The following is a 24,766-nucleotide window of genomic DNA, read 5'->3' as shown; positions in this document are numbered from 1 at the left end:
TTCTCAACCAGGTAGGTTTTAAAACATTGAGTGATCACTTTATCCATTTTGCAGTTGCCCCATGGGTATTCATGAAGAGTCATGACTGTTTTAATTATAGTACCTTTCCCTGGACAAATAATACTAGATGAGCCTTGGGGTTAAAAACCACCAGGAACATGGAGTGCCCTGGCCAAACAAAGGCCCATTTGAGCCTCTTGGGCTAATTTCAGCGTTCTTTTTTAGCTGAGAAGTGTTCTGTTCAAAGATTCCCACCAAGCTTGGTAATGCATTGTGCCAGGAGAAATTGGTTTTTCCTGTGTGGCTTCACAAGTGTGTATAATTTGGCATGTTAACTCTGACACCTGTCGAGCCAAAATTTAGCTAAACAAAGAAGCACCACAATACTGGTAGCTTGGTACATACAGCCCATAGTTTTCTTTATGTTGACCCAAAGTCTTGGAGAACTCAGGACCTAAAATACAGCAAGGCAATTCAACCTTCCAAATAGAGTGGAAACTATTTGTTAGAAAAATTCAATTGTAGGAATAAGCTATTTTTCAACTCCATGGAGTTCAACTTTTAGAAAGGTTTCTGAAGAAGCAGGAAGTAGCTCTCCTATACTTGGAATTTCAGCTAGGATGGGGGAAGGGATGGGCACTACCCAGATGGTATTTAGAGTAGATTACTGATTAGTAATCCTTTTCTGCCCTAGAAGATTAAGGCTATTCTAGGGGAGTTGTGGTGGTCAGCTGACAGGTTTGTTTAAATAAATGTAAATGCCTTGGTCACTGACAAAAAAACCCCAAAAAAACCGACACCCTGACTTTTTTTAGACTTGTTCTTATAGGTTAGGTTGGAGGTTCTTTCTCTTTGTTTACTGAAGAATATTCGTTTTAGCCCTGCCCAGGTTATTCATTGTTGACAGAAATTAAGTGCTCCTCCTGGGATTGCTCTGGACCAGTCACTTATTAAACAGGTGTTGTATTTGCTAGTCATGGGGAGGATCTCAAGGGTTTGAAAAGGAAAGAGAATACTTTGTAGGGGGAAGCAGGATATTGAGACTGTGTAGACTAGAGAGCAGAGCCTAATGTGCCTCAGGCTAAATGGAAGAAGAAGCATGCTGTCATAAAATCATGTGCCGTCCATTTTCCTGGAATGGATCGTAGAGAGATGGACTTATATGAGGACTATAAATCACCCTTTGATTTCGATACAGGAGTGAACAAAAACTATCTCTACCTGTCTCCTAGTGTAACTACATCTCCACCAGGATCACCTACACTACAGAGACTCGGTAACTATCTTAACTATTTCTGTACAAAATGATGTTTATAACAATAAAACCTTTCCCTCGAATGAGGTTTGGTGGGGTATTATCTTGTGTAGGAACCTGTGTGCCTTAGCGGTAGGGAAATGATATTACCATGCATTAATAACCCACTTTTGGATTTCTGGAAGAAGTATACTTCATTTGGATAGTGTGGATTTTGTAGCTGACTTTTTTAGCCTAGAGCTTCTTCACTGGATTATTATGAATTCATGGAGTTGATCATTAAAAAGTAAAGAGGAAGTCCTGAAAACCTTTGTCTTAAAGCAAAATGTGCAAGTTGACCTGCTCTGACATAGTCTCAGCTGACAGACTTTTGGCAGAACTGAAGTTCAAAGAATGGCTATATTTATAGATTTGAGGACAGGGTACCCAAAATATAAATTAATATCAAGGCAAAAAATAACAATGTTTCACTCTTGCCTTTTGCTGCTGTTGTTTCTTTGTGCCAGTATATATAGAATCCTTGTAAATTATCTATGAAGACCCTGAAATTAGTACTAGGAGTACCAGATGTCTGACTAGGCAAACTCCTTCAATGTGTGCCAAGTTTTTTTTTCAACCTTACAAAGAGTAAAAGCTGAGTTTAATTAATATCATTTTTGAAATATAAGATTGTGTATATGATGTAAGTATGAGAACATAGAAATCTAGACAGGGATGGTAAAAGATTAAGGGAGAGGTCTAATTGCATGTTTGCCTATGACTCAAAAATTCTTCTTCAATGTTTTCTGTAAAATATAGGCAGGAATCACCTGGGTTATAGTTGGGAGTCCCAAGAGTAGTATGTGTTGTGTGAGACTGAAGACTATGTATATATGTATATGTATATGTGTATATATGTGTGTATATATGTGTATGTGTGTGTGTGTGTGAATGGGGGTGTGTGTGTGTGTTATGTAAATAATGGGGATTTGACTCCATGACTGCCATGTTTCCTAGGGAGTCAGTCCAGCTTTGTCATTGGTTGTCTTCTTTTCTGGCTTCTTAGATTGACATTTAATGGGGACCATTTTTGATCATAGGAATTATGTCATGAGTTCAGAGCCTGAGAGCTGGGAGAGACTTTAGAGGCCTCCTGTCCAACCACCTACTTTTTTGGGCAAGGAAGTGGGATTCAGAAAGATTGAGTAACAGAGTCAAACTCATAGTAGGCAGCATTTGAATCTAGATCCTCTGACTTCATGTCCTTTCCATTGTACCATGCTGTATTGAATTGAGCAATATTTAATTTTTTAAAAAAAGTAATTGAACTCTGGCAGCATGCTTAAACATTAGACATCCAGGATGAGATACTTCTATTGTCATTTTTCTCAATTTTTATAATTTAAGTGGGGGAGATTGTTTTACTCATGTAAAACAGAATCATTAGTAAAAAGTGCCTTTTCATGGCAACAGTGTCCTTATGTTCTTATTCTGGTTGGTTTCCTTTTTGTGTTGTTCTTGTGCTTCAGTGGCTGGTTATGTTTTATTTGTGTGTTGTAGATAATAGTGACCTATCCTAGAGAGCTAACAATCTCTTAGCAGATTGTGTATAGGACAAAAGCACACCTGGGCAAAATCCAATGAGCAATTCTATTTCTCTGGGAAGGTGAGTTTTTAGTTATTGTTTGCTGTGGTGAGTAGGAAAACCTTAAAAGAGGAGGGCTAGAGTGAAAGGAAGCAATAAAATAAGGATGTGCAATAAATGATAATTTTTTTTTAAGTCACAAGACCGAATGTGAAGAACAAAAAAGATTGTAGGTAGAAAGATGACAAATGCTTGTAGTTGGACATCATTGGACGTCTGGTCAGTCAACATTCTTATCTTAGTTCTGCTCACTTCACTCTGCAAAAACTCATCAAAGTCTTCCCTGGTTTCTCTAAAACTGTCTCTTTAAACATTTCTTAAAACACAGTAGTATTGATTACATTTATATATGATAATTTGTTTAGCCATTACAAAAAGAACTGCTACAAATACTTTCCTTTTCTCTCTCTCTCTCTCTCTCTCTCTCTCTCTCTCTCTCTCTCTCTCTCTCTCTCTCTCTCTCTCTTAATCTCTTAGGGCATAGATCTATTAGTGAAATAGTTGAGTCAAAAGATATACACAGTTTAATCCCTATATATTGAGGTATAGTTCCAAATTGCTTTCTGTAATAGTTGGACTGTTTCATGGCTCAACTAGCAGCATTTTGAAGTGCCTGTTTGCCTATAGTTCCTCCAACATTTTTTCAGTTCTCTCTTTTTTTAATTTTGTCAGACTGATAGAATGAGATAAAATCTCAGTGTTGATTTAATTTCTCCAATTATTAGTGACTTATAGCATTTTTAATATGGATACTGATAGCTTGGATTGTTTTCCTTAGAAAATCATATGTGTATATCCTTTGATCATTTGTTAACAGGGGGAATGGCTCTTAATTTTAGAAATTTTTAAAAAAATTTTTATTTGGTCAATTTCAAACATTATTTCGTGGTTACAAAAATAATATTCTGTTCCTCTCTCCCTTCCCCCCACCCCTCCCATAGCCGACACGCAGTTCCACTGGGTATTACACGTGTTTTTGATCAGAACCCATTTCCATGTTGTTGTTGTTTGCATTAGGATGATCATTTAGAGTCTACACGCCAGTCATATCCCCTTGACCCATGTAATAAAGCAGTTGTTTTTCTTCTGTGTTTTTACTCCCACAGTTTTTCCTCTGAATGTAGATTGTGTTTTTTCTCATAGATCCCTCCAGGTTGTTCAGGATCATTGATCTGCCACTAATGGAGAAGTCCATTACACTTTATTGTACCACAGTGTGTCAGTCTCTGTGTACAATGTTCTCCTGGTTCTGCTCCTCTCGCTCTGCATCACTTCCTGGAGGTTGTTTCAGTCTCCATGGAATTCCTCCACTTTATTATTCCATCACCAACATATACCACAATTTGTTCAGTCATTCCCCAATTGAAGGGCATCCCTTCATTTTCCAATTTTTTTGCCATCACAAAGAGTGCAGCTACAGATATTTTTGTATATGTCTTTTTCCTGATTATCTCTTTGGGGTACAAACCCAGCAGTGCTATGGCTAGATCAAAGGGCAGACAGTCTTTTAGCGCCCTTTGGGCATAGTTCCAAATTGTCCTCCAGAATGGTTGGATCAATTAACAACTCCACCAGCAATACATTAATGTCCCGACTTTGCCACATCCCCTCCAACATTTATTACTTTCCTTTGCTGTTATGTTAGCCAATCTGCTAGGTGTGAGGTGGTACCTCAGAGTTGTTTTGATTTGCATCTCTCTAATTATAAAGATTTAGAATACTTTTTTCATGTGCTTATTAATGGTTTTGATTTCTTTGACTGAAAATTGCCTATTCATGTCCCTTGCCCATTTATCAATTGGGGAATGGCTTGATTTTTTTGTACAATTGATTTAACACTTTATAAATTTGAGTAATTAGACCTTTGTCAGAGGTTTTTGTTATGAAGATTGTTTCCCAATTTGTTGCTTCCCTTCTAATTTTGGTTAAATTGATTTTGTTTGTACAAAACCTTTTTAATTTGATGTAACCAAAATTATTTATTTTACATTTTGTGACTCTTTCTAAGTCTTGGCTTGGTTTTAAAATCTTTCCCTTCCCAAAGGTCTGACATGTATATACTATTCTGTGTTCACATAATTTACTTATAGTTTCCTTCTTTAAGTTCAAGTCATTCACCCATTCTGAGTTTATTCTTCCTTCCTCCCTCCTTCCCTTCCCTCCTTCCCTCCCTCCTTCCCTTCCCTCCCTCCTTTATAATTTTGTAATACTGTAATCTTTTAAAACTAAAACCCCCAAACCTATACTGATATACACGAGTGATAATCAAGTCAATAATATAGTATTCTAGAAATACTATATACAAATAGAAGCTGAACAGTTGGGGGGGAAAGAAAGCAAAAAAATCCCCAGGGCAAGGATGTGATAAAGAAATCTAGAAGAGTGGGGCCAGCTAGGTGGCTCAGTAGATGGAGAGCCAGGCCTAGAGACAGGAGGTCCTGGGTTCAAATGTGACCTCAGACACTTTCTAGCTGTGAGACCTTGAGCAGGTCACTGAACTAACCCTTCTTCTGCCTTAGAACGGATATGCAGTATTGATTTTAAGATGGAAGTTATCTTTTAAAATGTAAAAAAATTTAATTTTTAATTTAAAATGTTTTTTAATCTAGAAGAATGATGTCAGATAGGAAATGCAGAGCTGGATGGCTGGCCCAGCACTCCCCCCCTTAAAAGGAGGTTATAAGAGAAACTCTCTCTTCCAGGGGCAGAGGGTATTGAGGAGGAAAGAGTTTCAGGGCAGAAGTGATCTTTCCAGGGGAAGAGGTTCCCAGAGTGTGATGGGGAAGTTCAGAGGAATGTAGACAGGTAGGAAAATAGCATTGGGCATATGATGACAGAAATAGATCCCCTGTCTTAAAAGTACAAAAGGAAAATAAATGTATATAAATATGTCCACCCAAAATATTTTCTATAGTTTCTACAAAATATATACAATTTAAACAAAATAATTCTGAAGGGAGGCACGAGGAGCACTCACATCTGGGAGAATCAGCTCGGATCTCTTAGAGGGAGAAGGGAGGACTGCGTCTCCCTGGGAGCATTCTAGACTTGGAAGCAGGCCTGTTAAAGGACTAAGAAGGGACAGAAGGACACATTAGATTTGAGGCTGGAGTGTAAATGAAATGAAATGAAATGAAAAGTCTAAAATGAAAAAGGTTAGAAAAATAAGTTGAAGCCATATTGTGAGGGACTTTAAATGCCCCAAAGAAGTATTTGCCATTTATCCTAGAGTCAATCGAGAGCAACAGAAACTTCTTGGGAAGGGAGAGAAGTTTTTTTAGGAAAGAGGACATGCTGAGAAGTATAGTAATTTGACCACAATTAAGACAATAGTGAGCCGAGTTTCCTGCTCCAAGCCTAGGGATTTTTCTCCTGTCCCTTGCCTGCCTCTACTGCTATGAAAGTTGAAGCTAAGGCCATGATATTTCTTTTCTTTTTTTTAAACCTTCACCTTCTATTTTAGAATCAATACTGTGTATTGCTTCCAAGGCAGAAGAGTGGTAAGGGTTAGGCAATGAGGGTTAAGTGACTTGCCCAGGGTCACACAGCAAGGAAGTGTCTGAAACAAGATTTGAACCCAGGACCTCCTGTCTCTAGGCTTTGCTTTCCATCCATTGAACCACCTAGCTGACCCCAGACCATGATATTTCAATCCACATTTTCTTTCCTCAAAAGGAACAAATGACCTTATGTACTAGGAAACAAAGAATGCTTACTTAAAATAGAACACAGGGAGAATAACTAGGAGTTAAAGGGATCACCCAGCTCACACCCCACCAGTTCTCCCAGCTACATCTACATCTTGGCGGGATGTCAGTCTGGGCTTCAGCAGGTTTATTTTATTCTGTACAATGAAGAGGAAGGAAAATACACCAATTCTTCATGCCTTGGTGTTAAGTGGGCATGCCCAGCAGTGTCATTAGCTGCTGGGTTTTTTTGGCCAGGCCAAGGGCTAGGGCATTGATGACCAGAGCTGGAGAGGGTGCTAGAGAGAGCTGTGGTGTCCTAGCACAACCCCCAGATACTCAGGACCTGGGATCTGGGTCCCAGCCGGCATCTCTGCATCTCACTCTTCTCCCTTCCAGACCATGACTCTACTCTGCCCACTTGGAGATCCTTTTTCCTTCAAGCCAAACATCCTTCATTTCTGCACCGGCTTCCAGGAAATGTAGCTTCCAAAGATAATAATTAGATCGGTTCCTCCTTACATTTCTCTTTTACCTCTATGGTTTGTGAATCCTTGTCCTTTTTCCAGTCCTCTGACTTTACACCCTGAGGGGGACTGGCTTGAGAAGGCAAAGCTGCCTGGCTTCCTAGAATGGACAAATAAAGAAGCTGCCATGCTGGATTGAGCAATAATAATAATAATAATAATTAGCATTTTTGTAGCATTTGGCATTGTGCTAAATGCTTTACAAATATATTTGAAGAGGCAACTGGGTGACTCAGTGGTTTGAGAGCCAGGCCCAGAGATGGGAGGTCCTGGGTTCAAATTTGGTCCCAGACACTTCCTATCTTGATGATCCTGAGCAAATCACTGAACCCCCATTGCCTAGCCCGTTTCAGTCTTCTATCTTAATACACAATACTGATTCTAAGACGTAAGGTGAGGCTTTAAAAAAACAAAGAAGCAAATATATTCAATCCTCACAACATTCTTGATGGTAGTGGGGTAGGTGCTAATAATATTTACAGATAATAGGGGGAATATAGATAAGATAAGAGAAAAGAAAAGAAAACTGAAGCAAACAGAGGTTAAATGATGTCTTTCTGACTTCAGGTCCAATGCTTCATCCACTGTGCCACCTAGTTGACTAATATCTAATTTTGATCAAGGATTTGCTCAAATAAATTTTGTTGTTGTAGTTCAGTTATTTTCTGTCATGTCTAATTCTTCAGGACCCCATTTTGGTCTTTTCTTGGCAAAGACACTAGAGGGGTTTGCCATTTCTTTCTCCAACTCATTTTTACAGATGAGAACCTGAGACCAACAGTGTTAAATGACTTGCCCGGGGTCACACAGCAGGTAAGTCTCTGAGGTCAGATTTGAACTTATAAAGATTAGTCTTCTTGATTCTCAGCCCAGTACTCTCTACTGTATCATTTGGCTGCCTTCAAATAACAAGGACTATTTTTGGGGGGAGGGGGTTCGTACCCTATAGAGATAAAAATCTTCAAAAAGGAGAAAAAGAAAATTCCAGAACTATGTTTAGGAAGTTTTAGTTAGTTAACTTTGATGTTGCTTCTGATCCTTTTGTTTCAGTTTATAAGGAAGAACCCTCATTTTAATTGGTTTATGGTTGTTCCTAGAATAAAAACAAAGGTGGAAGGGCAGTCCAAAGCTTCGTCCCAGGCTTTTAAAGGTCTCCTGAAGCTTTTGTATTCCCCTAGGAAGGAATCCGAGTGGAAGCAATTGTAGGATGCTGAGAGTGGGCTAGGAGGAGATCCCATTGGGAGAGTACTGCATTTCCAGCACTGCTGCTTCTGGAGTTAGAGTTCCTTGGGTAAGGATGGGGGAGAAGGCAGAGGTGCTTTGGCTAGTAGTACTCAGACTTTGACTAGACCTAGGGTTGGGGAAGGGTCCTGGGAGATAGCCCCTTCAGCACCAACAGCCATGACCCATTTGTGTTTTCTTCTGTGATTAGAGCCCTAGAATTATACTGGAAGTGGATTTTCCCTTTAAGAGGGAGTCTTTGAGAAAGATAGTTAAAGGGAGACAGCTTCAGACTCTACTAGAAGACTTACCTTTGTGGGGGGTGGGAATGAATGACGACACTTTGCATCCCCCTTTCCAGGGACTTTTTATTTCTCATAAAGTTTTGTTCTCCCATGCTTTAGTCAGATTCCCGTCAGTGCTTTGTAGACTGTGAGGTGCTATTTGAAGACTAGCTGCTGTTTTTAGTCTTAAACTTTTCTGACCCCAGGAGTGGGAGGAAATTGAGTCCACAGTGTACCTGAAAGGCTGTAGGAGTCCACTCACCTGCTCAGTGAATTTATCCTGGGTCATGAGAGTAAGGGCTTGGGGCTTTGGAAAGGTCAATGCCTATAAGGAATGCCAAATTTCTACAACCTTGCTGTACAAGTCAGGAGGTTTAGATTTCAGTCCTCACACTAGCAATAACTCTTGGCCTAATTTGACTTCTCTATAAAATGAGAATATTAGACAGAATGGGCTCTAATCTTAGCTCAGCCTCAGTTTCATGGCGGATTAAGCTGATTTTCCTCTGTGACCCTGAACAGATGACTTCCTCTCGGGTACCTCAATTGCCTCCTCTAAATTGAAGGAGTTGGATTAGATCATCCCTAGAGTTCCTTCTTGCCGTATCATGATTCTTCAAAGTGTATAATTATCATAAAATTCTAGATTTATAAAAATTTTACTTGTTTGAGAGTTATTTTAGGGTTAGGGTTGCTATTTCCCTGAATCAAGAAGGTGAACTGTTTGGAGAAGGCTCCATATAGAGGCCTGCAGAAACTACACACTGCATCAAAAGATCCAGAATTAACTTTGGGATATAGTGAAATTGAACTGGGTGGTGGTGGTGGTGGGATTGAATGCATTTATTCTGAATGTATACTCTTATGCCAAAGGAAATTGGCTTTTTGTCAATGCACTTAGCAGTCACTGGTTTTGCTCTCTTTCTCTTTTATTTCCCTCTTATCCCCAAATTATTATAATTTCCCCCTAGAAACTACAATATTTTATGTACCTCCAGTTATCTTTAGTGATATAAGTTGATTATATGTACTGATTCATTGGTGAAACTAAGCATGTAAATCTGGGAGATTTCTACATGTTCATTTCCTAATGGAATCACAGGAGGGGTTTGTATAATTAGATTTTTCTCCTGAGTACTCTAAATCCCAGCTTGCCAAGTTCCTTCTCATGTTATGTGCTAACATAGGGAGGGTATGCATTTTCTGTAGCTCCTCCTCCTCTCTCTTCCTGTGATCATGGCTGCAGAAGCGGGCTTTGGACAGGCAGGCAAAACTTACATGGTCTTATTTTTGTTACATAATTAGGTTTTTATACTTCAATTTCCTTTTTATTCCTTCTACTTCAAGTGATTATTAATAAACTCCATAAAATTAATACTTGGAGTTATTAGATATTAATTTAAATCTTACAAAAGGTTTTCTTTATCTCTTGGTTGGTATGATGGCCTAACAGGTCCCTCTGGGCTCCCCTCCTCCTTTGTGAGTCTTAACCCCCCAAAACATATGTTTATTCTAAGTATTTCTACTGTACTTCAGCTACCAACAGGAGCACCTTAAATCACAAGTCATTTGAGATACAAGCAGTCACAATTGTGATTTTTTTGCTTTAAGTCATGAGCTGATATTTGAATCACAAGCTTCTGTCACCCTCCACTAGATAGCCTGCCAAACATTAGGTTTCATAAGTTACACGAGGCTCTCATTTAGTTCAGTGCTTATCTGGCCATGTGAGCATCTGTAATGAATTACTTTTGCTTTCTTCTTTATTTTTGTCTTTATTATCAGTTTTTTTGGGCAAATTTCTTAATTTTTAACCATGGGTCCTGACAACAGAGGAATTGAAGGAATAGTAGCAGCAGCAGTAGCATAAGGAGGTTTTGCAGGAAATTAGTAGGGAGGAGCCTGAGGTGGATGAGGTAATCAGTACAAGCGAGATCAAGGAAATGTTGAGGATTTGGGAAGAAATTAACAGTTTATTGAAAAGACACATAACAGAAAAAGTTGCAATAGGTTGTGCATTAGAGCTGTGTAATGACACTTGTTTCACACATTATCTTGTGTAGAAAGTAAGTTATGTTAAACAAAGCACACGAAATGAAAACCTTCCCCCCCAGCATCTTTGCCTGACCTTGAAGGTAAATAACATTTCCTAAGCAAGTTTATTTCTTTACATTCTTTTATATTATTTACAAATATATTTTTTATTTGTAAGGTACATTTTCATATTTAAAAGCATATAAAACAAAAATCCACGTATTTTTTTTTGGGGGGGGGCAGAACAGATTAATTGCATTTCCATTAATTTAAATGGAGAAATTCAATTTTACACACAAGCAAATTGAGTTACGAGCTTGGTTATAGAATGAATAAATTTGTGTGTCATGGTACCACTACTGTAATCAAGGTTCTTGGATGATGATGATGATGATGATGATGGTAAATAATAAAAAACAATAGTTATATGCACAGATTATTCTTCAATAGCCGTACACTAGGTATTATTTTCCCAACTTGACAAAATTGAGGCTCAGAAGTTAACTAACATAATATATTTGCATTATTAATATATTATGTGGCATTTATCACTATTTATATAAATACTAAATGTCAGAGGTGGGATCTGAGCTTAGGTGTTCCTGTCTCCAAGGCTAAAACTTTACATGTTGCCTTATATCTCACTTTTGACATCTCTTTGAATTCCAAATGTGAAGGAACAACTGACTTTGGTTTCTGATATTAAGAATAATTACTGGGGGCGGCTGGGTGTCTCAGTGGATTGAGAGCCAGGCCTAGAGATGGGAGATCCTAGGTTCAAATATGGCCTCGGACACTTACCAACTGTATGACCCTGAGCAAGTCACTTGACTCCCATTTCCTAGCCCTTACCACTCTTCTGCCTTGGAACCAATACATAGTATTGACTCCAAGACGGAAGGTAAGGTTTTTTTTTTTTTAAAATAAGAATAATTAGTGAAAATGGGAATCAGTAAGCATTTATTAAACTTCTGCTATGGGTCAGGTGTTGTGCTAGGTGCTAGGGATACAAAGAAGAAAGATGAAACAGTTCTTGGTTTCCAGGAACTTACATTCTGTTTGGGGTTAATTCATATGTGTATACCGAATAAATATAAAATAGTCACAATGAAGTTTTGGGAGAAAGGGTGCTAGCCATCGTAGGTGATTAGGAAATGGCTTCTTTTATCTGTCATGTAGTAACTGAGGTGTGACTTGAAGAAGGTGAGAGATTCCATGAGTAGAGGTGGGAGATGGACCCTTGTGTGTGAAGGACATAGATATGGCCAGTTTGGCTGGACCATAGAATGTGGGGAAGAGAGAATAATAGATAATGAGGCTGGATAGAGAAGTTGGGGCCAGCATGAAGTGATCACTCACTTCTTTGGGGATGAGCAGCCTCCCCAGCAGTGATCGTAATAGTATCCTGACATCTTTCTCTGTTGGATTTGGTATCCTGGGGTCTCAGTCTCCCTCTTAGCTGTGAGGGCACCTTTCATGCTGCTTGCCCAGGATATGGTTTGTGGTGCTTCCAGGTACTTGCCTCAGGCCTTTATGTCTCTGGATATTTCAAAGGCACTGAGCCGGCATCTCCTTTTGCCTGTGTACATTACTAGATGATGCACTGTGTTATGTGTGACTGTTCTTTTCAGCCCAGGTGGTCTTTCAGATTTTATATGGATGTTTGAGCTGTTTTTCCACTTTTGCCTTCCTTTTAAATGATGATATTTTTGGTGATTTGCTGCCACCTCCTGGTTAACATAAAAAAGACAGAACCTGTCATTACCAAGTTTTATATTTTAGACCTTGCTCAAACAAATCTGGGGTTCGTTCTTGGTGTTGTAAGAAGAAATTTAATTAAGTAGTTTTTAATACTTATAAAGATTCCTCTATAACATATACTTCTGTAATAGTTTGAAAATCTGTAACTGTGATTCAAACAGTAATAGGAATAACATTAAGAGCCTCTGCAGTGATGAAAGTGTCTGAACATTTCCCTTTACTTTCCATATGCTGTAGAGGATGTGGCATGAGAAAACTGGACCCCTAGCTTAGTCTTGCAGTGTCATAGCCAAGTGAACCAAGAAGAGAAAGGAAAAAGGAGAGATGCCTTGGGCATTACCCTTATTTCTGGAATCTATTAGCAAAGAAGGCTATGTCATCAACCTGTTGAAGACCGCCTATTCTGAACATGTTCTGAACACTTGGCCATATTTTAGTGTCTGTTGAGTAATTGTCCAAAGCCTTTCTGGACATCAGAGATCTCATGCCACATAGACTGGGTGGGATTTCTAGATTTTGTGCCCACAAAACAAAGTCAGATCTTTGCCTCAGATTGTTGGCCCAGTTCTTTTTATTTCTTTCAGTGCAATGTGTTCTTTGTAGCACCTATAAATCCTCTGTTTACCTTGATAACTAAAAGGAATTTATATCATCAGTAACCTAACATTGTTTCCTCATCAGCAAAAAAAAAATCTATATTAATAAGTGTAACATATAAAAATTGTCTAGTTCAACTGCTTTCTGAGATAGCTTTATGTCTGATTCTGGGTAGCCTACTTGGAAAATACAGAAGAGATATCAATGTAAAATAAGGACCAATGAATAAATATATAAAAGAATTCAGTTACCCAGAAGAAGAAATTTATCATTTTTGTAGAGGAGGAATGGACCTTAAATATTATCTGTTCCAACCCCTTCAAGTAATGACACTGAGGTCCAGGGAAATTAAATAACTTGCTTACAGTGACTCAGGTAATAACTAGGAGAGCAGCAATAGGAAGCCAGGTTCTCTGTCTCCAAAGTCAACAGTCTTCCCTTTGCACTGTACTTCCTCTTGCACTATAGCTTTATTTTTTTAAGTACAGAAAAATAATTGCTTATTCAAATCCCACCCAATCCTCAAAGCTTAGCTCTATGCTATTTTCCCAAGGAATCCTTTCCTGATAATTTTTTTGCTAAAGGTAGTTTTTCCACCTTCCATATTCTGCATAGCATTTATTGTCCAGGTCCTACATTCTGGCAATTCAGTTGTATACATTTTGTTCTCTGAGAATTGTTAATGTTATGCTGTTTGTATTTAATTGTCATCTAAGTCTGTTAAAAGCTTTCAGAGGGGAGATTACTTTGCCACAATGCCAAGCAATGGCCAAAATAAATTGATTTCCCACTTCTTTGGGGATGGGCAGCCTTCCCAACAATGACCTTAATAGTATCCTGACATAGTTCTTTATTAGATTTATTATCCTGGGGTCTCAGTCTCCTGTAGCTGTGAGGACACCTTTCATGCTGTTTGCCCAGGATATAGTTTCAGTGCTTGCCCATCTTATCCTTCTCAATACAAAGCAGGTCTGATGAGCATCAGGAAAGTTTTATTATGGATTGAGGGGCTTATTTGCCAGTGCCCTGGTACTAAATGGGGAGGGGGAAACTTCCTAATCTGGCTGCCTTTCTTTTTGCTTACAGTTTCAGGAACCTAGTAGCACAATTTTTACTTCTAAATGTCTAGGTTTTACAAACCTGGTTTTTAGAATTCTTTTTAACCTCCATTAAGGTCTACTGAAAACGGACCAAGTACCAGAAGAAGGGGAAGATGCTGTTGCTACCATCAGTGCTACAGAGACCCTATCAGAAGAAGAGCAGGAAGAACTAAGAAAGGAACTTGCAAAGGTAAAGAACCATTATTTTTTTAAATTAAATTTTATTTTATTTTTTTGGTTACAATATTTACTTTATTTCCCTCCCTCCCCTCCACCCAACCTTCCCGTAGCCGATGCGCAATTTCATTGGGTATTGTGTCGTTGATCAGAACCTATTTCCATGTTGTTGTTTGTACTAGGATGAAGAACCATTATTTTGACCATATTCTTGTTAGCCTTCTCAGCAGGAATAAAGTGTAATTGTTTCTCTCATGAACTGAAATTTGACCAAACTAGGAGAGCTGAAGAGAGAAAAGCAACCTCTAGGGATAAGTTAAACAAGGTCTGTTCTTGGCAGAGGTGGATACCTTTTTATGCTTTTAAAAAATCCTCACCTTTCATCTTAGAATCATATTGGTTCTAGGGCAAAAGAGAAATAAGGACAAATATACGACTGCCCTCACAAACTTTAAAGTCTAGGTAAGATAACATATATTCATCAACAACCACCATACGAGGTAGAATGTGAAATGTTACACTAGAGATATGCACAGTATTACAGTATTTTAGAAGAGGCATAAGGAGGGGGGGGAGGAGAAAGAAGGGAGGGGAGACAGAGAGAGACTGAGGGAGAGAGGGAGAGGGATGGAGAAGAGAGAGGGCATCCTCTCACAGACAGACTCTTGGAAAGACATATAGACAAAATACATTGACAGACACAGAGAGACACAGAAATAGAGAGACAAAGCAACCAAGAAAGGAGATAGACATGCAGAAAGATCTCTATCTTATATATGTCTACATGCAGACACACATGGAAAGACATATGTACAGGAAGACAGACATGCAGAGTTAGATGGTGCACACAGACTCTGAGGCACGTGTAGACATTTGCAGAGAGGTAGGGGTGTGTGTGTGTGTGTGTGTGTGTGTGTGTGTGTGTGTGTGCGTGCATGCATGCATACGAATACCTGCAGATCAGTTCCTGCCAGGCATGATCAGGGAAGACCTTCCAGAGTAAATAACAGACAGACTTTGGAGGATGGGTTGGAGTTTGTGAGAAATAGAGAGAGGAGGAGAGATGAGATAAGGGCAACAGTGTTAACAATGCCTCATAGTGAGAAAGTTCATGCATGTCTACTTAATATAATTTTTTAGATGGAATACTTTAGAAATGTAAAGATTATAATTTAGGGGAGACTGAGGCAGGTAGAAATTAGTTTCTTTCTGCAAGGAGTATTATAATTTTTAGAGGTTTATTAAAAGTTAAGGATTAAAGAAAAGACAGGATAAGAAACATGTGCCTAGACCAGAGTGGCCTAGACAAGATAATCTCACATCATGGAAGAGAAGCTTCTGCTCCAAAACGGAAGTCCAAAAAAGACTCAAAAACCTTTGCAATCAGGTTAAATACCTTCTCTATCTCGGCCCACGTGAGAATTCAAAGCATTCTGGGGAAGTGGAGCAAGGACTTCTGGGGATTGAAGTCCAGAGTTCGAGTCTATTTTTTACAGAAATATTGTCATTGTTCTTTTAGACTTCCACCTTGTAATATTTTAATATCTTTTAGATGTTTTCCTAAGGAAAATGCTAGTGCCTATCCTTTGGAAGCACTATCCTATCACTTGAATCTGAAAAAAAGAACTTAGTCAACTTTGCCATTTAAAACCTCCTAGTAACTTGGCTCTTCTCAGTGTGAACTTTAAATTACTCCACCCTACTTAGATAAAGTTGTAATCTCCTGATTGAACTATGAAGGTATTTAGTTCTCGTCTTATAGTGAAGCTAGAACTTTAAGCTAAGTCTATTTTTAGATCTTAATACAAAAAGGTGCTGAGCTTTCTGCATCTTAGGGTGGCTACAAGCTATTGTCTGTTTTTTTGGTGGTGAGTTTCTGACTGAGTTTCCTCCTTTACTTTCCAACTTTATCCTCTTAGAAGCCTCTAATCTTCAGAGACCTAGAGGCTGGGATTTTAAACTCCCCCTGGCATAGACCAGGCAGGAGAAATCCTATATCCTCTTTCTTCCTTCTTCTTAAATTCTTTCCCTCTATATTAATTGAATTACCATAAAATTCCAGACTGATGGATATTTTATTTGGGATTTCCTCTGGCAACCAAATTTAAGTCACAACTCTAAAATCATGTTAACATCAGCAATACAATGATCTAAGACAATTCCAAAGGACTAATGATGAAAAATGCCTTTCTGCCCCAGAAAAAGAATTGATGGAATCCACGTGTAGATTGAAGAAAATTCTGCATGCCATTTTTCACCTTATTTTCTTCCATTTTTTTGTATATGTCTTTCCCCACAACATGAAGAATGTAGAAATGTGTTTTGTATGATAGCACATGTATGACCCATATCAAGTTGCTTACAGTCTCAGGAAGCAGGGAAGAAGGAGGAAAATCTGGAACTCAAAATGTTAGAAAATGGATGCAAAAATTTTCTCACACATTTTTTTTTTGGGGGGGGGAAGTATTATTAAAGATTAAAGAAAAAATAAAAACCCTCAGTAGATATGATGAAGTGTGTGAAATCTGTGGGAGTTGAGTAAGAAAAAGATCACAACCAGGTCAGAGAACAGATTGCTATATCTAGGTCACTCTTTAAATACCCAAATTTAATTTTATCACTTTCAAGCAGGGAAAGACACATTGTTGGTGAAGTATACTAGGAGAATTACAGTTTAAAAATATTAAGAATTTAATAAAGATAACATTTTAAAGCCTTTATAAGCTTTGTATTTAGTTAGTATTTTTAGCTTTTCAAAGTGTTTTTGTACACACCGGAAAGGAATTAAAATATTTTTACCATCTACAAACTTATTGTACACAATAGTTATTCAATATGGTGCACAGTAGTACTTGCATAGTACTACTCCTGACTATTCAACAATTCTCTTATTTACCTTATTGATTTCCTGTCTTGCCTTCCACAGAAAACATTCCAAATCTTCTCCTCTCTTGTTTTTTTGCTCACAGCAATATCTTGACTCACCATTATTTTGGCACATGATCTAGCCTCTTAATTGAGCCTGTTGAGAGCTCCTCTTCTCCATTCAGCAACATCCCTCACTCTCTCCTTGATCTCATTTCTTCTTGCTTCCTCCAAGACCTGCCCCCTGTCATCCCTGCTTTCATATATATTCAGTCTCACTTCACTTCCTTTCTCTCTCCTTCAAAGGTATCTATAGAGTTTGGTAGGTATGTGGATATCCCCTAAAGGAGCTTTTCCATTCAGCTTACTCTCTAAAAAGGAAGGGCCAATGGCATCCTTAGTATGTGCCAGTGTGCCTACCCACTGAACAGGTTAGTTAGTTGGTACATCTCAGGTGTAAAAGACAGCATAAGATGTTTAAATGAGATAACAGAAGAATTTCCTTTTTTGATAAAATGCTGTAGAGAACAGTCAGTCAAGAAACCAAGTTATCTGGAAATCAATTGATTCCTTACCATATACAAGTGAAAAAAGGCAGCTGTCTCTCTCACCCCTGGAACTTGCAAAGGCAGCCAGAAATCCTTTTAAAAGAATGGCGGGAGAACTCAATTTGGAACTCAATTTTCCAGAAGAGTGGCAAAAACTGAAAAGAGATAAAATATCTAAATTTAAAAAATGATACTGCCCCAGTTTTATATTCATATGGCCTACATGTGGTGACAGTCAAGATGAGGGACAAGCTGCTAAAATTAATTAAAAACACCTGTGATGCACCTCCCAACATGTTCAGTTTTCCCTGGTCCTAAAAGGGGGGAAAATCCCATTCTCTTGGCCTTTTTACTCAATCAGGCAACTGCACCAGGTTTTTTACCCTTCACTGATAAACTTTTAAAATGTTTTCTATATCCACTGCTTCTGCTTCTTAACTATACACTTCCAACTTCTTTCTGTTTTTATGAAGATCTTCCACCATTCTTTTAGAATTGCTCTCTCAGAGTTTCTAACAACCGTTTCCAATACTCAGGCTTCAAGGTCTCAGCTTCTGCAGACATTTCCTTCTCTTTTTGGATTGAGAGCCTGAATGTTCTTTTGGCTCTCTGCCTACTTTTTCAGTTACTTCTCCGATTGCTCCTATTCTGGTTACTCTCTTCTGCCTTACCTCATAAAATAAGTTTTCCCCAGAAGCCTGTCCTTGGACATATTTTCTCTTTATATTCTTTCCTTTAGCAATTTCATTCACTACCACATGGCTTTACCTAACTGCCTCTGTCTAGATGATAATCTGCATCTGTATCTATGTTCCTCACCTCATTTCTGAACTCTTAACAGAATCCTCTATCTGTCTATAGGATATTATTTTTTTGGCTCCTCAATTTTAATAACAACCAAAAAAAAGCAACATGGCAGAGTGGGAAAAATGCTGATTTTGATGTCAGAGGATTTGGGTTCAAATTATGTTTCTGAGACTTAATTATGTGACTGTAGGAAAATCGGCCTCAATGGACTTCAGTCTGTAGGATGAAGTAGTTGGACTAGAAGACCTCTAAGTAAACTAAGCTTATCTTTTTCTCTAAACTTGCTCATTATTCTAACTTCATTATTTTTGTCTGCAACATTATTTGCCTATCTTTGATGCATATTAAAGTTATCTTTAACTTCCTTATCTTTTTCAGTTTTATGTAGTCAATATATCAGTCCAAAAGCATTTATTCAGCACTTCCTGTCTGCCAGATACTGTGCTAAGCACTGGGCTTACAAAGAAAAACAAAAGACCATCCCTTTTTTCTAGAGCTCACAGTCTAATGGGTAAAACAAGTTCTGTACAGTATGAATTGGAAATAATCTTGGAGGGAAAACTAGCACTAAAGGGGATTGAGAAAGTTTTCTTGTAAAAGGTAGGATTTTAGTTAAGACTTAACAGATGGTTGGAAAGGCAGGAGGTAGAGATGAGAAGGAAGAAAACTTCTACACATGGGAGACACTGCCAGAAAAAACACTTGGAGTCAGCAAATGGAATGTTTTGTCATTTACCAAGTCTAATCTAGTCAGTCTTCACCACATCTCCTGTGTATCTTCTCTCTCTTTGCCACAACCTTAACTAAAAAAAAATCTCAAGGGACTCCTGGCTAATAATTTTTAAAATAAAATTTTGTTGGGCATATTGTTTCACATTTCCTTTATTTCCCAGTTTATATTCCTCTATTTGTCTTCCCAGAAAACCACTATGTGTAAGAAAGCTAAAAAGAAGGGGGTGAAAAATCAGTTGTAGAAAACTTCCAAAAAAAAAAAAGGTGTTTATGTGCAGTGTTCAACACTTAGTCTTCTACTTTTGCAAAGAAGTAAGGGAAGAGATCTTTTCATTTTTCTTCTTAAGGACCAACCTTAGTCATTATAATTTTGCAGCATTAAATTTTGATTGTTTTATTCCATTCAAATTGTTACAATCATTATGCATATTTTCCTGCTTTTCTTACTTTACTACTTTGTATTAGTTTATGTTTTCTCCTATTCCCTATAGTTTTCATTTCTTTTTTTTAGATGATTATATTTTGTCCAACTAGATCTTTTCTTATTATTTATTTATTTAGTTTTGAAAATTTTATTTAGTCAATTTAGAACATTATTCCTTGGTTACAAGAATCATATTCTTTCCCTCCTTCCCCTCCTGCCACCCCTTCCCATAGCCAATGCACGCTGGGTTTTTACATGTGTCCTTGATCAGAACCTATTTCCATGTTGTTGATGTTTGCACTAGGATAATCATTTATAGTCTATAATCCCCAATCATATTCCCCTCAACCCATGTAATCAAGCACTTGTTTTTCTTTGGTGTTTCTGCTCCCACAGTTTTTCCTCTGGATGTGAATAGTGTTCTTTTTCATAGATCCCTCTGAGTTGTTCAGGATCACTGCATTGCCACTAATGGAGAAGTCCATTACATTCGATTGTACCACAGTGTATATCAGTCTCTGTGTATAATGTTCTCCTGGTTCTGCTCCTTTCACTCTCATCAATTCCCTGAGGTCATTCCAGTTCATGTGGAATTCTTCCAGTTTATTATTTCTTTGAGCACAATAGTATTCCATCACCAACATATACCATAATTTGTTTAGCCATTCCCCAATTGAAGGGCTTGATTTTTTTGTACAATTGATTTAGCTCTTTATAAATTTGAGTAATTAGACCTCTGTCAGAGGTTTTTGTTAGGAAGATTGTTTCCCAATTTGTTGCTTCCCTTCTAATTTTGGTTGCATTGGTTTTGTTTGTACAAAACCAAAATTATTTATTTTAAATTTTGTGAATTTTTTCCTAACTCTTGATTGGTCTTAAAATATTTCCTTTCCCAAAGATCTGACATTTATACTATTCTGTATTCATCTAATTTACTTATTATTTTCTTCTTTGTATTCAAGTCATTCACCTATTCTGAGTTTATCTTGGTGTAGGGTGTGAGATATTGACCTAGACCTAATATCTCTCATGTTGTCTTCCAATTTTCCCAGAAGTTTTTATCAAATAGTGGATTTTGGTCCCAAAAGCTGGGATCTTTGGACTTATCATAGACAGTCTTGTTGAGGTCACTTACCCCAAGTTTATTTCACTGAGCCTCCTTTCTGTCTCTAAGCCAGTACCAAATTGTTTTGATGACCACTGCTTTATAGTTTAGTTTGAGATCTTGTACTGCAAGGCCACCTTCCTTTGCATTTGTTTTCATTATTTCCCTTGTTGTAGTGAAAATTTCACCTTTTAAGATTGTTATAATATTGAACTATGGCCGCCAAGGAATTTACTTATGAAATTCCTAAAATGAAACACTCAAGTCAGAATGGAGTTTATGGAGGTTTAATCACAATGGGAGTAGGGAAAAGGAGAGGGAGAGAAGGAGAGAGGAGACCAAGGCAGAGGGAGATTAGGCCCAAAGGGCCAAGGTGGAAAGGAATCAGTCCTTGACTCACATGACCGATCTGAAGGGAAGCTGTCTAGGGGCCTCCTCCCTGTTCAAGCTCCTAACACGAACTGCCGTCTAGCCCTGTCCCCAGGAAGTGAGCGAAATCCAGAGGCTGCTTTCTCCATCACTTCCTGTGCCTCACAAGTGCCAATGGTGGCTCTAGCTTGATCTAGGACAGCCCAGGTGGGCAGTTAGTTATTTCTGATTTGTCATTGACTAGCACATGCCCATGTAGTGTGGGTGTGCACAATTTTGGGTGCTAGACCAAGATGGAGATTTTAAATTTCACACCCTGGATATCCTTGATCTTTTGTTCTTCCAAATGAACTTTGTTATGTCTTTTTCTAATTCAGTAAAAAAGTTTTTTGGGAGTTCAATGGGTATGGTACTAAATAAGTAAATTAATTTGGGTAGGATTGCCATTTTTATTATGTTAGCTCATCCTATCCATGAGCAATCGATGTTTTTTCCAATTGTTTAGATCTAGTTTTAATTGTGTTTAATAGTGTTTTGTAGTTGTGTTCATATAATTCCTGTGTTTGCCTCGGCAGATAGATTCCTAAGTATTTTATATTGTCTAGGGTGATTTTAAATGGAATTTGTCTTTCTAATTCTTGCTGCTGAGATGTGTTGGAAATATATAGCAATGCTGATGACTTATGTGGGTTTATTTTGTATCCTGCAACTTTGCTAAAGTTGTTGATTATTTCCACTAGCTTTTTGGTTGATTCTCTGGGATTCTTTAAGTAGACCATCTTATCATCTACAAAGAGTGATAGCTTGGTCTCCTCATTGCCAATTTTAATACCTTCAATTTCTTTTTCTTCTCTAATTGCTACTGCTAGTGTTTCTATTACAAATAATAGAGGTAATAATGGGCATCCTTGTTTGACTCCTATTCTTATTGGGAAGATTTCTAGTTTATACCCATTGCAGATGATGTTTGCTGATGGTTTTAGATATATACTGTTTATTATTTTTAGGAAAGGCCCTTCTATTCCTATTCATTCTAGTGTTTTCAATAGGAATGAGTGTTGTATTTTGTCAAAGGTTTTTTCTGCGTCTATTGAATTAATCATGTGATTTTTGTCAGTTTGCTTGTTAATATGGTCAATTATGTGGATGGTTTCCTAATATTGAATCGTCCTTGCATTCCTGGTATAAATCCTACCTGGTCATAATGAATGACCCTTGTGATGACTTGCTGGAGTCTTTTTGCTAGTGTTCTATTTAAGATTTTTGCAACTATATTCATTAGGGAGATTGGTCTGTAGTTTTCTTTCTCTGTTTTTGACCTGCCTGGCTTTGGAATCAGTACCATATTGGTGTCGTAAAAGGAATTTGGTAGAACTCCTTTTTTGCTTATTTTGTCAAATAGTTTGCATGATATTGGGACTAGCTGTTCTTTGAATGTTTGATGGAATTAATTTGTGAATCCATCTGGTCCTGGGGATTTTTTCTTAGGGAGTTCCTTGATGGCTTGTTCAATTTCTTTTTCTGATATGGGGTTGTTTAGGTATTCTATTTCTTCCTCTGTTAATCTGGGCACTTAATATTTTTGTAAATAATTATTCATATCACCTAGATTGCCATATAATTGGGCATAATAATTTTTAATGATTACTTTAATTTCCTCTTCATTACAGGTGAGTTCTCCCTTTTTATCTTGGATATTGTCAATTTAGTTTTCCTCTTTCCTTTTTTTAATTAGATTGACTGGTACTTTGTCTATTTTATTTGTTTTTTCAAAGTACCAGCTTCTAGTCTTATTTACTAAGTCAATAGTTCTTTGACTTTCAATTTTATTAATTTGTCCTTTGATTTTTAGGATCTCTAATCTAGTTTTCATCTGAGGATTTTTAATTTGTTCACTTTCTAGTTTTTTATTTTGTATGCCCAATTCATTGACCTCTTCCCTCCCTAATTTGTTAATATATGAATTCAAGGATATAAATTTCCCTCTGAGTACTACTTTGACTGCATCCCATAGATTTTGAAAGGATGTCTCATCATTGTCATTTTCTTCAATGATATTATTGTTTCTATGATTTGTTCTTTAACCAATTTTGGAGAATTATGTTGTTTAATTTCCAATTAATTTTTGTTTTGCCTCTCCATGTACCCTTACTAATTATTATTTTCATTGCATTGTGATCTGAAAAGGTTGCATTTATTATTTCTGCTCTTTTGCACTTGTTTGCAATGTTTTTTTTTTTTGCCCTAGTACATGGTCAATCTTTGTGAATGTACCATGTGCTGCTGAAAAGAAGGTGTATTTCTTTTTGTCCCTATTTTTCTCCACATATCTACTAACTCTAATTTTTCTAAGATTTCATTCACTTCTCTTACCTCTTTTTTATTTATTTTTTTGGTTTGATTTATCTAGTTCTGATAGGGGAAGGTTCAGGTCTCCCACAAGTATAGTTTTTCTATCTATTTCCTCCTTGAACTCCATTAGTTTCTCCTTTAGAAATTTGGATGCTATTCAATTTGGTGCATACATGTTGAGTACTGATATTTCCTCATTGTCTATGCTGAAGTTTTCATTTCTTACACAAACATAATATTCCATTTTATTCATCCACTGTAATATTTTTATCCATTCCTCAATCATCTCCCCCCCCCCCCCCAGCTTTTTAATTACCTTAAAAAGTGCCATTATAAATATTTTGGTGTATATCAAACCATAGATCTCTTGGTGGTGCCCAAAGTACCCAAAAGAGGCAAGCTGGTCTGGTTCAGAAATAGAGCTAAATTGAGTCAAAGTTCCTTAACTGAGCAGTAGTAGCATGGCAGAGAACATGTGTAGCCCATGTAGCTACTTCCAGCCTAAGAGAGACAGCCTTAATTTAAAAAAAAATCATGTTCCATCTTTGAAGCAATGATGAATTTTTATACTAAGAACTTTTTGAAAATTCATACATAATGTTGGCTTATCCTTTCTAAAAACTTATGGGGCAATGTCCCTTTTTACCTGATGAGACAAGTGAGAAAGGGATAAAGAAGTATTGGTGGTATATAACCTTTTGGACTCTGCCCAGTAGAGCATCATGAGACTCTGCTTGGCCTTCTTGTAGGAACAAATTTATTAACCTTGTACCTAATCCTGGTTGTATATGATAGGCAAGTTATTTCATAAAGCATCGTGTAATCATTTGGTATTTTTATAATTGGAGAAATTTAGATCCATAAGAATTAAGTCATATGACATGTCATAAACCAAAAATCTAAGTCTAACTTTGGTTTCTGAGCTTTTAAGCCAAGATTCCAGTGGGAAAATCTAGACTGCTGGGTTGTATAGTAAGAAAAGAGTGGAGAGATTTAGACCAGCTGAAAAAGAGGCATTTTTATTGATACCATATGAGGAATCATCAGACTCCAGAACGTTAGCTACCTCCCATGTAACACTACACATTGACTTCATATACTCTACTTTTTTCTTTTTCTGTTTAATGGAGAATGGGTTATTATTCATTTTTCATGAGCAATTTCAGGTATTTAAAATAATCAAAAGATTAAATGATCACCTTCAGAAATTAACTAGAAGTTATTTAGGGTCTATCTTTAGAAGATATGGAGAAGATGAGACCCTGTTATTGTGGAGAAATGTAGGAAAAAAGTTAGAA

The 24,766-nt window shown here is 37.4% G+C and overlaps 1 protein-coding gene across 6 annotated transcripts in view; it reads left to right on the top strand.

Annotated features, from left to right (window-relative positions):
• The window catches only part of TPD52 (tumor protein D52), a 371,490-nt gene that overhangs the window by 89,670 nt on the left and 257,054 nt on the right, over positions 1-24,766 (top strand). For 3 of the 6 annotated variants that reach the window (XM_007486911.3, XM_007486912.3, XM_007486913.3), the window contains exon 2: positions 14,164-14,279. In XM_007486911.3, coding sequence (XP_007486973.2) covers positions 14,164-14,279 — 116 coding nt within the window. Of the gene's footprint in view, positions 1-775; positions 1,277-14,163; positions 14,280-24,766 lie in introns of those variants that run through there. The other 3 variants (XM_001377421.4, XM_007486915.3, XM_007486916.3) reach the window with 3 other exon arrangements.

This window comes from Monodelphis domestica, chromosome 3 (genome assembly GCF_027887165.1).
Source record: "Monodelphis domestica isolate mMonDom1 chromosome 3, mMonDom1.pri, whole genome shotgun sequence".
Lineage (NCBI taxonomy): Eukaryota > Metazoa > Chordata > Mammalia > Didelphimorphia > Didelphidae > Monodelphis > Monodelphis domestica.
The sequence above is the reverse complement of the archived record's forward strand: the minus strand, read 5'-3'. Positions and strand labels throughout refer to the sequence as shown.